This window comes from Lupinus angustifolius, chromosome LG16 (assembly GCF_001865875.1).
Source record: "Lupinus angustifolius cultivar Tanjil chromosome LG16, LupAngTanjil_v1.0, whole genome shotgun sequence".
Classification (NCBI taxonomy): domain Eukaryota; kingdom Viridiplantae; phylum Streptophyta; class Magnoliopsida; order Fabales; family Fabaceae; genus Lupinus; species Lupinus angustifolius.
In genome coordinates, this window is record NC_032024.1 from 14,475,692 (window position 1) to 14,488,820 (window position 13,129).

Genomic DNA, 13,129 nt, shown 5'->3' on the forward strand with positions numbered 1-13,129 from the left:
ATAGAGGAAAAGTTGTCAAGTGTGCTAAAAATATTATTACATGGGATGATTGTTTTCTGTCTTTTGGAGGGAGTGTGGTCTCTTTAAATGTACTGCTAAATGCTTTATGAGTCTATCTTCTTCCATTCTACAAAGCTTTGGGGAGTGTGAACAGGGAACTTATGAAAATCCAAAGAGATTTTATTTGGGGAGATGGTGTAGTGAAGAGAAGGATTCATTCAATTCAGTGGGAAATAATGTATATAGAATGAGTTAGGGGTGACATGAGTATTAAGGATTTGGAATCCTTTAATATAGTTCTTCTTATTAAACGCAAATGACATACTTTAACATAGTTTAACATAGAGAGAGTCCATTTGGTTTAAGGTCTTATATTCTAAATATGAGATTCAAGGGAGTTTCATGTTCGTGGGTAGAAAGCTAGAAGGATCTAAGGATTCACTGTAGTGGAAAGACTTGAAGAGGGTGGTGCATCGTACAACTTTTTACAATGACATTTGGTGGGTGATTTTAAATAATTATTGGGGAGTAGGAATAGAAAAAGGTTTTGATCTAATTTTTGGGTGGGTGAAGGACCCCTAAAGAATATTTCGAGCGACATTTCAATTAGGGGGAAGATAGAAAAACTTTGGTTAATCAACCAAGTAAATGGATAGAGGGTGAATGAAAGTAGAAATAAATAGGGTGACAGAACGCCTTGTATCTGGGCAAGTGGCCCAGTCAGAGTATCCTTTTATGCTGATAGAGTTGGTACTAGGGAAGAAGATTCCTCTGCTTGGTGATTGCTTAAGATATCTGACTATTTTGTTTGCTCCTTGAATGTGTACATCTATTGGTGCAGCAAGATATTGACTAAGGCATCCTACTGCAAAACATATGTCTGGCCTTGTGTGAGTTAAATAAAGCAATTTGCCCATTAATCTTCTGTATGGTGATGGATCTGTTAGTGGAGTTCCTGCTGCAGCATGAATTTTGGTGTTGTATTCTATAGGTGTTGTTGCTGGTTTAGATCCAAGTAGCCTAGTTTGTTGTAGTAAATCCAGAGTATACTTCCTTTGGTATAGGTGGATTCCCTGTTTTGATCTTGCTATTTCCATTCCTAGATCCTTGAGGCCGAACTTTTTATGCAGTGTTGCCTTTGTGGATTCAATGTTATCAAGATCATTACCTATCAAAACCAGATCATCAACATAAACTAATATAGCAGTAAAATTGGAATTAACAGATTTAATGAAAAGACAATGGTCAGAGTGTGATTTTATATAACCCATTTGTAGCAAGATTTATGTTAGCTTATCGTGCCATTGTCTACTAGCTTGTTTGAGACCATATAATGATTTCTCAAGCTTGCAGACTAGCCCTGGTGTTGTGATTTGAAGGCCTTATGGAATCTGCATATACACAACTTCATTGAGATCTTAATGTAAGAAGGCAATGTTGATGTCAAGTTGGTAAAGGTGCCAGTTGTGAATGGCAGCAAGTGCAAGCAGAGCTCGAATTGTTGTCATCTTCACCACTGGGCTAAATGTGTCCATGTAAACAACTCCTTCTGTTTGATTATACCCATTTGCTACCAATCTTGCCTTGTATCTTTCTATTGATCCATCTGCTCTGTGTTTGATTTTAAACACCCATTTGCATCTTATTTCCTTTTTCTTATCTGGTAAAGGGGTAATGACCCAAGTGTTGTTTGCTTTGAGAGAGTTGAGTTCTTCCTGGATTGCATGCCTCCAACATTCATGAATGATGGCTTCTCTGTAATGTTCAGGCATGGCATTGGTGGATATGGCTAAGGAAAATTGTTTGTGTTTAGAGGATAGGGAGTTGTAGGATATATTGTTGCAGATTGGGTACTCAGTAGTAACTGGTATATTGGATTTTGAAGCCAGGGCACAATGGTATTCACTTAGGTAAGTAGGTGTTTTTCTAGTTCTTTGAGGGTATCTAGTAGGCATAGTATTCTTAGGGATGTTGTCAATTGTAGGGCTTTCTTCATTAGGCATAGGTGTTGGTACAAGTTGAGTCTGATTGTCTATTTGATAGGAAAAAAGGTCTTGGTTGTTGAGGGGCAAGATATGAAGGTTTTGTGCATCTCTAGTGTCATGATTAGTCTTGTCATAAGGAAAAATGTGTTCAAAGAAAGAGACATTTCTTGAAATAAAGATCTCATTTGTATTTGTGTCAAGTAATATATATCCTTTAGTTCCATTTTTGTAACCTAAAAAGATACATTTCCTAAACCTAGGGTCTAATTTGCCTCTTTGGGAAATTAGAGTTGAAGCAAAACAGAGGCTTCCGAAGACATTTAAGTCTTTGATATCAGGTAAGCAATCATGCAGTATATCAAAAGGGAATTTATTGCCAATAAAGGTACTTGGTTGTCTATTTATTAGATGTATGACATGTGAGATAGCATAATTCCATAAACATTTTGGAATGTTAGATTGAAAAATTAAGGCTCTTGCTACAGCAAGAATATGTTGATGTTTTCTCTCAACAATTCCATTTTGTTGAGGGGTTTCCACACAAGTGGTTTGGTGGACAATACCCTTTGAAAGGTAGAATTCCTTGATAAGGAACTCCTTGCCATTATCACTCCTTATGCATTTTATTTTCTGTTTGAATTGTGTTTCAACACATGCAGTAAAGTCTTTAATCAATTGGCTAGTTTCATATTTTTGCCTCATAAAGAATATCCATGTGAATATAGACTTATCATCAACTATAGTAAGGAAATATTCATGTCCAAAAGTGGAGGGTATAGAAACAGGGCTCCGTATATCCACATGGATTAAATAAAAAATGAAAGGAGAAATAGTTGTACTAGTAGAATAAGGAAGTCTGTGTTGTTTAGCTAAATGGCAAGTTTCAAATGGATCAATAGTTCTATTACATTGTATGAAAGGAAAGGAAACTTGCATAGTAAGCATTTTATTATGCGATATGTGTCCTAATCTAGAATGTCATAAGTTCTTATCATCATAGCTAGAGTGAACATTGATATTATGGGGCTTAGAATGATTTCTGGTGGTTAGCTTCAATGCATAAAGTCCTGCTTTTAATTCAGTTGCACTAATCATCCTCAAGGAGTGTGATTCCTGGATGATGCAGCCATTATTGGTAAAAATCAGAGTGTAGGGTAGTGTGTGTGTGAGTCTAGATATAGATATTAAATTGAAGTTGAAATTGGGAATGTATAGAACATCTGTGATGTATAGGGACTTAGTGAACATCGCTGTCCTTGAGTAATGAGCAATCACCTGAGTTCTGTTTGGCAAAATAATAGGCAAAAGACTGATTCTTTTGAAATTTTAAAATTCACCTAGGGAGTTACAGACATGGTCTGTAGCTCCTGTGTCAAGGATCCAAGGATTAATCCTTGAGGTGCTTGAGAAAGATAAAGAGTTACCTAATGCAAGGTGATCAGTCTTGACTGCTTGATCAGGACTTGGTACAATTTGATTTGCGCTAGAAGAAAATCAAGAAAACGTAAGAGAAGTTATTAGTGAGTGGGTGGTTGTGACTACAAGAGGGAGAATTGATGATGCATGACAATTTAGGGTTTTGGGACAAGGGGTACATATATGTAAAAGATAATTAATGTGTATTATCTATACTGTATATAAAGACAAAACATGGTGTAACTTCCACTATGATGTAATTTTCACTTTCTATTTTGCCCTTCACATTATTTAACGTTTACAAAAGACCATATAATCCTAATTAACCACCACCAACACATTAATTAACTACATCTCTCACCTTAAACTAAATATTATATTATCATATACACACAAAAATTATAATATAAAGTACAACAAATATATTCTAATTATAAAAAATGAAATATATAAAAATTAAATACGTAATATCATATAATATTGACCGACAAGTACACACTAGTAATTTATAAAAGAAGTGAGAATACATGAATTTTGGATGGTAGAACTATATTTAATCTTATATATTCAGATAAGAATTGGTGGGTATAATCATGATAACAAAATTATAAGATACGATATAAGATAAGATGATTGAAAGAAATGCCATATGAAATTAACAATGACATAAAATGCGTAAATATATAATAGAGTAAATTACACTCACACCCCCTAAGTTTTAGTGAAATTACACAAACCACCCCTCACTTTTCTACACCTACACAGACCTCCTATATTTTTAAACTTTCATTATATTGATCACCACTGCATAAGAAATAAGTGTAATCTTTTAAACAAAAAATGTGATAAATGCAATTAAGTTAAACAAAACATGATATATTGTGGGAAATATATGAGCCAATATTTCTTTATTATTTTTGGTTCGTTACACTATATTATAAGAGCGATTTAAACAATATTTCTTTAGAATTGTTGATGCATTTTGTAACAAAAAATAATAAAGATACATTGATTTGTATATTATTTAGACTTGTCTACACAATATATCATGTTTTGTTTAACTTAATTGCATTTATCACATTTTTTGTTTAAAAGATTACACTTATTTCTTATGCAGGGGTGATCAATGTAATGAAAGTTTAAAAATAGGGGAGGTTTGTGTAGGTGTAGAAAAGTGAGGGGTGGTTTGTGTAATTTCACTAAAACTCAGGGGGTGTCAGTGTAATTTACTCTATATAATATTATATATTATATGAGTGTGGATCCACTTACTCCAAAAGTAAGTTTTTTACTTTTACTCCTCATCTAAATCATTAATTTTATGGACATCTAATTTAATCTACTCATTAATTCAAATAATTGAATTTCCATAAAATTTGTAGTTAGGATGAGGACTTACTCTTAGAGTAAGTGGATCCCTCCCATATTATATATTATTATACTACAATCTATAACTTATAATTAGGAGATATAAATTACATTGCATGATTAGGGATCAAATGACGATAAATCAAGGAGATAAAAGGAACAAAATCAAAACAATATTAATAGCATAATTATTCAAATCAAAACTGAAAGGATGATACTATTACTAAATAAATAACAGAGTTAATTACACTAATACCCTCTGAGTTTTAGTGAAATTACATAAACCACTCATCACTTTTCTACACCTACACAAACCCCTAATTTTTATACTTTCATTACACTAATCACACATGCATGAGAAATAAATATAATCTTTTAAATAAAAAATGTGATGAATGCAATTAAGTTAAACAAAAGGTGATATATTATGGAGAAAAGTCCAAATAATATACAAATCAATATATCTTTATTATTTTGTGTTACAAAATGCATCAACATTTCTAAAGATATATTGTTTAAATTGCTCTTATATTATATCGTAACGGACCAAAAATAATAAAGAGGTATCAACTCATATATTATTTGTACTTGTCTCCATACTATATCATGTTTTGTTTAACTTAATTGTATTTATCACATTTTTTGTTTAAAAATTACACTTAATTGTCATGCAATGGTAGTCAGTATAATGAAAGTATAAAAATTAGGAGAGTTTGTGTAGGTGTAAAAGAGTGAATGATGATTTGTGTAATTTCACTAAAACTCATTGGGTTCCAGTATAATTTATTTTAAATAATATCATTTATATGATTCAATAAATTGTTTAGGAAATTATAAATACTCATTAAATATATTTAATGCAAATTGACTATGTATTCCAAACATATATGAATACCATAATAATATATTAAAATATCACTTCTATTTCAATATATTTAACTCTGAAAAGATAATGATTCACATAGTTACAAAATAATTAATGAATTAAGTTATTTAATAATAAATTTATTGGATAAACATTAAAAGATGAATAACTCATCTAAAAATCATGTTTATCTATCTTTATATTAAATAAAATTCATATTTTTCACTCACATAAAAATAGAAAATTGCACATTGTATGTGTAAATTTGTTTTATGTGTATTAGTGTTGTGTACCTTTGCCTTGCACTGAGAAGAAGCAACCAAGAAAAAAGGGATGCAAAATCCGATGTCTTTGGGATTTTAGTTTGAAGTGAGAATGTTTTGACCCACTTACATCTTCTTTGGCTACTTCTTTATCAAAGGTATAATTCGTTATACAAAGTGTGGAAATTTCAATTCTTTTATACATGTCTTAGTTGCCCCAACTTAATTCAGTTTCAATGCACAGTCACTATTTTTTTTGTTCAATCTTTATGCCTCTAATTAGTTTTGATTGCCAAGTAAAACAAAAGAAAAATATATAAAGATTTTGAGTTTCCTGTAAAATTTGGAGATGTTAACATTGATTTCAACTCCGTTAAGCTTTACAAAACCGACTCCAATCTCATGTTGTTACTCCTATTTAGAGGGGGTTTCATTAACATTCAACAATGCCACTTAGTAATGGCAAAACATGTAATTATTCTATTTTCCCTTTTGTTTGTCTCATTTGCCCATTAAGTTTACTATCATTCAACAGGATGATGTGAGCTACCCAAAATTTTAATGTGTATAAAATAGTCAAAACTCAAATTAATTATAATTTAATGTGGTTTAAAGTTTCAACAAATTATCTTATATAATAAATCAAAGTTTTTTTTATTTCATCTCTTTGCACTGACCAATAGTGCAATAGATTATACACTATCATTAATTATTCATTTTTAATTATTATTAATGTTTTACAAAATATATCACAAACGAATAATAAATAATATTATAATTATATATAAATTTTTCTACCTATTATACTTTTGTTTGAGCTTGTGATTTAAGATCACGGGCTAAAATGTCCTGTAGCCTAATACCGTCATAGTTACATCAGCAGTTTAGCATATCATATACTACCTAACAATAAGAGTGTAAATAGTAAAGTTCAACGAAAAAACGTCTGAGGTTTCAACTAAAAAAAGTTTGTATAAATGTAAAAAAAATGAATAGTGATTTATATAATTTTACTAAAACTTGGGAGTATCAGTACAATTAACTCTAGTATTTATTCAAGGAGACACATACTAAAGAAATTAATTCTTTAGCTAAGAAAAATGAAAGATCCCGTAGAACCAAAAAAATCTTATATTCCTAAGCCCACAGTTTTCCTTGCTTTGTTTGGTTTGCGTTTCCTCATTCCCCATATCTTTCTTCTCCATTAAACCACTCCCTTATCATCATCCTTATAAAAAAATAACAATAATAAATAAAAATGTTCTCTTCTCTTTAGATCTCTCCCTTCACCATTCTCCTACAATTCTTTCTCTCCTTATAATTAAAATTTCTTCCACCCCTTTTTCTTTAATCAATTTTCAGATCTAACTTGTTTATATTACTTTGCTCTGATTAAAATTAAAAAAAAACCCTAGAAACTTTTTGTTGTGTACTTTTTTCTTGGAAAACAATGGTGACAGTGAATCTAGGAATGCTTCATTATGTATTAGACCACATTTATGGAGCATTCATGCACAGAACCAAAATCAGCACCCCATTTTTCTCAAGAGGATGGGGTGGAACAAAACTAGAGATGCTTGAGAAGATGATAAATCAATTGTTCCCTGAAGTGTGTGGACAGAATTGGCCACCAGCTATGATTCAACCTGTTTGGAGAACTGTTTGGGAGACAAAAACTGCTTCTTTGAGAGAAGGGGTTTTCAGAACTCCTTGTGATGAACAATTGCTGAATGCATTGCCACCTGAGAGTCACAATGCTAGGGTTGCATTCCTTATGCCTAAGTCTGTTCCCCCACATATGATGGCATGTGTGGTTCATCTTGCAGGTAATAATGATATCAATTTTATGTTTTTATTTTGTTTTGTTTTTAGGTGAAATTGTTAAGAAGGATGATTTAGATGCAAGTGGTTTGTTCTATAGATATGATATTCTTATGGCTGTTATTTAATCATGTTGTGGGTGGATTTTTTCTGGGGAGATTCAAGATTGATTTGAATGGTTACCTTTTGGTTTTTGGATAGTGATGTATATATCATACCACAAGTCGATTTAAGTATATTGGGTCAACCATACAAGATATTGAGGGAGATCTAAACCATAGGATTCAAGCGGGTGAATGGGAGGGTGGAGAGTAGGAGGTAATGTGATAGAAATGTGTCACTCAAGTTTAAGGGGGAATTTTACCAAGAGCCACAATGATATATGGAACTGAATATTGTGCAGTAAAATGTTAACAAAAGAGTAAACTGGAAGTAGTAGAGATATGAATGTTGTGCTGGATGAGTAGACACGTTAGATAAGATAGTATTAGGAATGAATGCATTAAGAAGAAAGTTGGGATGACTCCTTTTTGTAGAAAATATGGTAGAGTCGTGTCTTAGGTGATTTGGGCATGCATGGAGGAGACCGTTGGAAGCCTTAATAAGGAGGAGTATATCAAATGAATGTTAGCCCAATTTCTAGAAATAGAGGGAGACCAAGTGAAACCATTGACGAAACAATTAGGAAAGATTTAGTGATCAATGATTTGTCAATGAACATGATTTATGATGGAGCCTTATGACCTCATTTGATTCATGTGGCCGACCTCATCTAGTGGGGCTAAGGCTTGGTTTTTGTTGGCCCTGATGTGACTATTCTTATAAGATTATATAAGAATGGGGATAATAAACCAAGTTATAGATAGAAAGGGACCTAGAAAATCATTGGAGAAACCACTAAAAGGGATTTTAAACTAAATTAACCATATAATGTTATGGTTTTTGATAGAAGACAATGGCCTAGTCTCATGTGTAGTGGGCCCCACCTAATGGGAAAATGCTTTGTTGTTACTTATTATTGTTGATCTGTTCATTGTTAAGTCCGCATATAATTCTTCCTGGCCTAGCTTTGGCTGACCTTGTCTCGAGATTAACATTTGCGCTACTACTACATTGTTTGCTGATTGAAAGAAATTTGGGAGATGAATTTTGTTGATGTTATTCTTAGTGATTTCTTACACAGTTAGTGATTAGATCATTAAATATACAAAATGAAAAAAGTGAATTGATTGTAAAATTTGTGCAAAATGACAGGAAAGGAATGTATTTTCGCTTGGTTGCCCTAATTACAATGCAATGCATACATGATATAACCATCAGTTCCACAACCTATATGTGATGTTTGATAGGTATGTTAGAATGAGATAGAACATAACATGTTCTGTTTTATGGTTGGTGTATCTTACAGTTTACAAATAGATCATAACAGGACGTGTGGGTTAAAAAGTGAGTCATTTTGGTAAAAGTAGAGCCAAAGTGTACAGAACATAACTTTCTATTCTGTTCCATCCATGAATCCATGTGCCAACATTGTTTTTGGGTAAAACTGCAGTCTTAATAGTTCAATCTGTCGCTTTGTTGTTTCAATTTTACCTTGAGAAAGGTGGCTTCTCTTGTTGTAGTGTTTCTGTTTTGAACTCCTTTGTATGCCTCTATCTTTCTTTCCTATCATAAGCACAACTTAGGAAATTGTTTTGTGGTTTGTGTAGTATAATGAATGTTATTCTGGATTAATTGTTTGTTTACAAGCAATAGAGAAGTCTGATTTAGGTTTTTTGTTTTTAACATAATTGCTTATTGCCGCCCATACAGGGAATATGGCGTATGTCGGATTTGGTCAGCAAATATGAGTATGGTAAAATATCGTCTTTTCCTGAATTTCACTTGCATAGAGTTAGGTAATTTAACATAATATACAGTAATGCCATACTTGATGAGACCATGAATGAATTATTCCTTTGGTTTTGTTAGTTAACTATTATATCTTTTGCTCATATACTTTAGATTCTCTGTGTCAACAACATGCATGATTGTAATAAAAAATTCTGTTAAAACTTAAATGCATGAAACGATCATCATATAACTGAGATGAAGTAATTTAGACTAACCATGAACGTTAAACTTATTTCTAGCTGTGATTATGTCTTATGACCTCTTCATTTAAATCATTTTGTTTGAATGCTATATTCATTTACCACCTGCAGGAACTGGGGACCATGCATTTGATAGAAGATTGCGTCTTGGTGGACCATTGGTGAAACAAAACATTGCAACCATGGTACTTGAGAGGTTGGGATCAATTTTGTATTGTGTTATTTTGATACCATAATCCCCTTCCTATTTTATTTTAAAATCTATTTAATTTATAATCTCTATTGTTTATTTACACAATGCAGTCCATTCTATGGACAAAGACGCCCTGTGCTGCAGCGTGGTGCAAAACTTTTGTGTGTTAGTGACTTGCTTCTATTAGGAAGAGCGACCATTGAGGAGGCACGCAGTCTCTTACACTGGTTGGACTCTGAGGCAGGTTTCGGCAAGATGGGTGTTTGTGGACTTAGTATGGGTAAGACTCATCTGGAGCCAATGCCGGATTACACTACTTTATGTTCACTGTCAACTTTAACATTCAATTATGCGACACTTTTTCCCAAATACGTAGTAGTGGACTACATTGTCCCATGAATGGAATAATTAATAATAAAACAAATTAGATTTTAACTTGTAGAATCTTGTGGCTTGTCTTTTTGTATAATTTTTTGTAATATTTTCATGGACTCCAGGAGGAGTACATGCTGCAATGGTTGGATCACTTCACCCTACACCTGTTGCAACACTCCCTTTTCTGTCACCACATTCTGCTGTTGTGGCATTCTGTGAGGGGATTTTAAAGCACGGCACTGCCTGGGAGGCACTGAGAAATGACCTTGCAGCTCAGAAAGTAATGACTCTGGAGGAGGTGAGAGAACGGATGCGAAATGTGCTGTCTCTCACAGATGTCACACGTTTTCCAATTCCGAAAAACCCTGATGCTGTAATATTTGTTGCTGCCACTGTAAGTTCCAATTCCCATCAACTTATGAATGTCTGTAGTGAAAATTTGAAGAAATTCATGCCCGAAATTTATTTGCGTGAATTGCTTTTCCATTTTTGTGGCTAGCTTAGATCCTTTGATGGTGTATTATTGTTAAATGTGTATCAACTATAAGATAAACAGGGTTCTGTTATAATGAAATGAAGCATTCTGAAAACACCCTAAATTTTCTTTTTGGTCCGAAATCTAGCTGTCGTGAGAGCAAAAATATGCTGATCAATAGTTTCCCATGCCTGAAAGAAATTCAGTTTGGTGTACATTGTTGTTTTTTTCATGGTGCCATTCAAAAGTGATTTTCCCCCTTATATTTCTGTTGATATTCAATAGACGAAACAATCACGAAAGCTTTAGAGATAAATGCATTGTCAATAAACATTTTTATGATAGAACAACATTATGATGTCGTTCGATCATGTAGTAAGTTCTATCTAGTGAGAGGTTAAGGCTTGGTTGTTAATACTGATTTTAAGAGGAAATAAGTATTTAAAGTATTGGTCGGGGATACTTGTGTATTGAGCCTTGTGAAATCCTCAGAATTAAGGGATACTGTGCATGTATGAAGTTCTGTTTTATTGTGATGACTGCATTTGCAACTTGATTTTCCCTCTCCTAACCATTATGAGCATCGTTTTGCAGGATGATGGATATATCCCGAAACACTCGGTTCTGGAACTCCAGAAGGCTTGGCCAGGTTCTGAGGTGAGATGGGTTACAGGTGGGCATGTCTCATCCTTCCTTCTCCACAATGGCGAGTTCCGAAGGGCCATTGTTGATGGTCTTGACAGATTACCATGGAAAGAGTCTCCATTGTGATATTTTTCGGAGGAAGAAGTTGTTGTTTTTGTACTTCTGATTGATTCAATACTTTACTCCCTTAATACTAAGCTAAACTTGTAACATGCTTACATGCATAGTTGATCCCATATGAAGAGGGAATATGTTGTACTTGTAAATTATCATCGGCATAATGTACATTTGAATTAGAATGGGGACAAAAGTTTGGAAAAACTTGATAAAATTGTTGGATGAAAATGTGTTTGCATTGTGTTTTCATTTTCTATTGTAGGAAATGGTGGTTTCATGTATGGAATGATTTAAAACGAGAATAAATGTGTTTTCAAAATGAACCGGTGAGAGTTCTTAAATTTTCGTCACTCTTTTGTACCGGTGAGACTTTGAACCTGCATCACTGGGCCTCGCATCGGACATTGATGAGAACCACCATGGACAATGGCGGCGCGGCTCAATGAATATTTTACCTCCTCACTTTCATGACAACTGGAATTTTTATGGCTATCATGAAAAAGTGTTTTTCGAGGTTGCGAGAAGTGAGGAGACATCCTGAACTGTGTTATTGTCTGAACATGTTGACAGAAAACACTAAAAGAAGAAATGAAGAAAACATTAAAAGACTAAGTGCATAGATCACTAAAATGAATTTTGCTACTATCAACAAAGTCTTTTCTACACGATGTGAATTTAACAATATTTCCTGAAACCAAAGAGGCACAATTTTCTGGATTGTCGTAGTACAAATGGTATGGTGGAGGGGGTGGCTTCACTACGAATGGTAATGGAGCAAGTTTTGTGTTTTATAATAACAGATATATATAATAAATTTGTTTCAATCACTAAAATTCATAATGAATTAATAATAAAATAAAAATTATATATAATCTGAAAGCAATAAAAAATTATTATATCTATATATAAATTATTTACTAAAATATAAATTATAAATATGTATTTATGGATGAATACAAGTAAATATGTAGTCCTGGGTGGGAGACAAAGATGACCAAAGATGCAAAAATTTCTTTTATAGGGAGTAGTTATTGAGGGGTAAACCCATTTTTTGTTTAATTTTTTAATTTTCATTTAACCTAATTAATTTTACCTAATAAAAACTTTTAGATTATATTAAAAAACCAACTAAAACCTAAAGATGTTCCGTGTTTTATTGGAAAAGAGTATTTCTTCACCTTATAGATAAAAATCTAATTTCTTTTAGGATATGTAAGTACCTCCCAATAAATTTCGTCCAAAGAAATCAAAACTTTGATCTTTGACCAGTTTAATATGATATGTGAAAATGAAGTCATATGGACATTTAAATGATAGTCATTGATGAAGTGATAATATGGTGGCATGTCACTACGTATGCCCAATTAGGTGATGTATTTTCATGATCATTTGCAGTTGGGAAGTAGTGCCCGACACAAGCATTAGTTGTGAAAGTAAGTACTCACCTCAAACCTCTGCAACCTACCACCTTGCGATATCTCACCAAATAATCCATTAGAAGTTTAGAACTATT

The 13,129-nt window shown here is 32.9% G+C and overlaps 2 protein-coding genes across 3 annotated transcripts; one reads left to right on the top strand and one right to left on the bottom strand.

Annotated features, from left to right (window-relative positions):
- LOC109329347 (uncharacterized mitochondrial protein AtMg00810-like) lies at positions 633 to 1,271 on the bottom strand. Its single transcript, XM_019563018.1, has one exon. It carries the CDS (start codon positions 1,269 to 1,271, stop codon positions 633 to 635), a length of 639 nt encoding a protein of 212 aa, XP_019418563.1.
- LOC109330246 (protein ABHD18) lies at positions 7,166 to 11,840 on the top strand. Of its 2 annotated transcripts, XM_019564358.1 has the most exons (6): positions 7,167 to 7,279; positions 7,319 to 7,723; positions 9,923 to 10,007; positions 10,115 to 10,284; positions 10,502 to 10,773; positions 11,449 to 11,840. In XM_019564358.1, exons 2-6 carry the CDS (start codon positions 7,348 to 7,350, stop codon positions 11,623 to 11,625), a joined length of 1,080 nt encoding a protein of 359 aa, XP_019419903.1. In that variant the 5' UTR covers positions 7,167 to 7,279; positions 7,319 to 7,347; the 3' UTR covers positions 11,626 to 11,840. The 2 variants fall into 2 exon arrangements, with proteins under 2 accessions (XP_019419902.1, XP_019419903.1); XM_019564357.1 differs by having other exon boundaries at positions 7,166 to 7,723.

Bases quoted from the DNA above. Each gene is read 5' to 3' on its own strand.
- LOC109329347 (XM_019563018.1), bottom strand. From the start codon at position 1,271: ATGGGTTATATAAAATCACACTCTGACCATTGTCTTTTCATTAAATCT.
- LOC109330246 (XM_019564357.1), top strand. From the start codon at position 7,348: ATGGTGACAGTGAATCTAGGAATGCTTCATTATGTATTAGACCACATT. The intron at 10,285-10,501 runs GTAAGACTCATC...CATGGACTCCAG, and splicing joins TGTTTGTGGACTTAGTATGG to GAGGAGTACATGCTGCAATG. The intron at 10,774-11,448 runs GTAAGTTCCAAT...ATCGTTTTGCAG, and splicing joins TAATATTTGTTGCTGCCACT to GATGATGGATATATCCCGAA.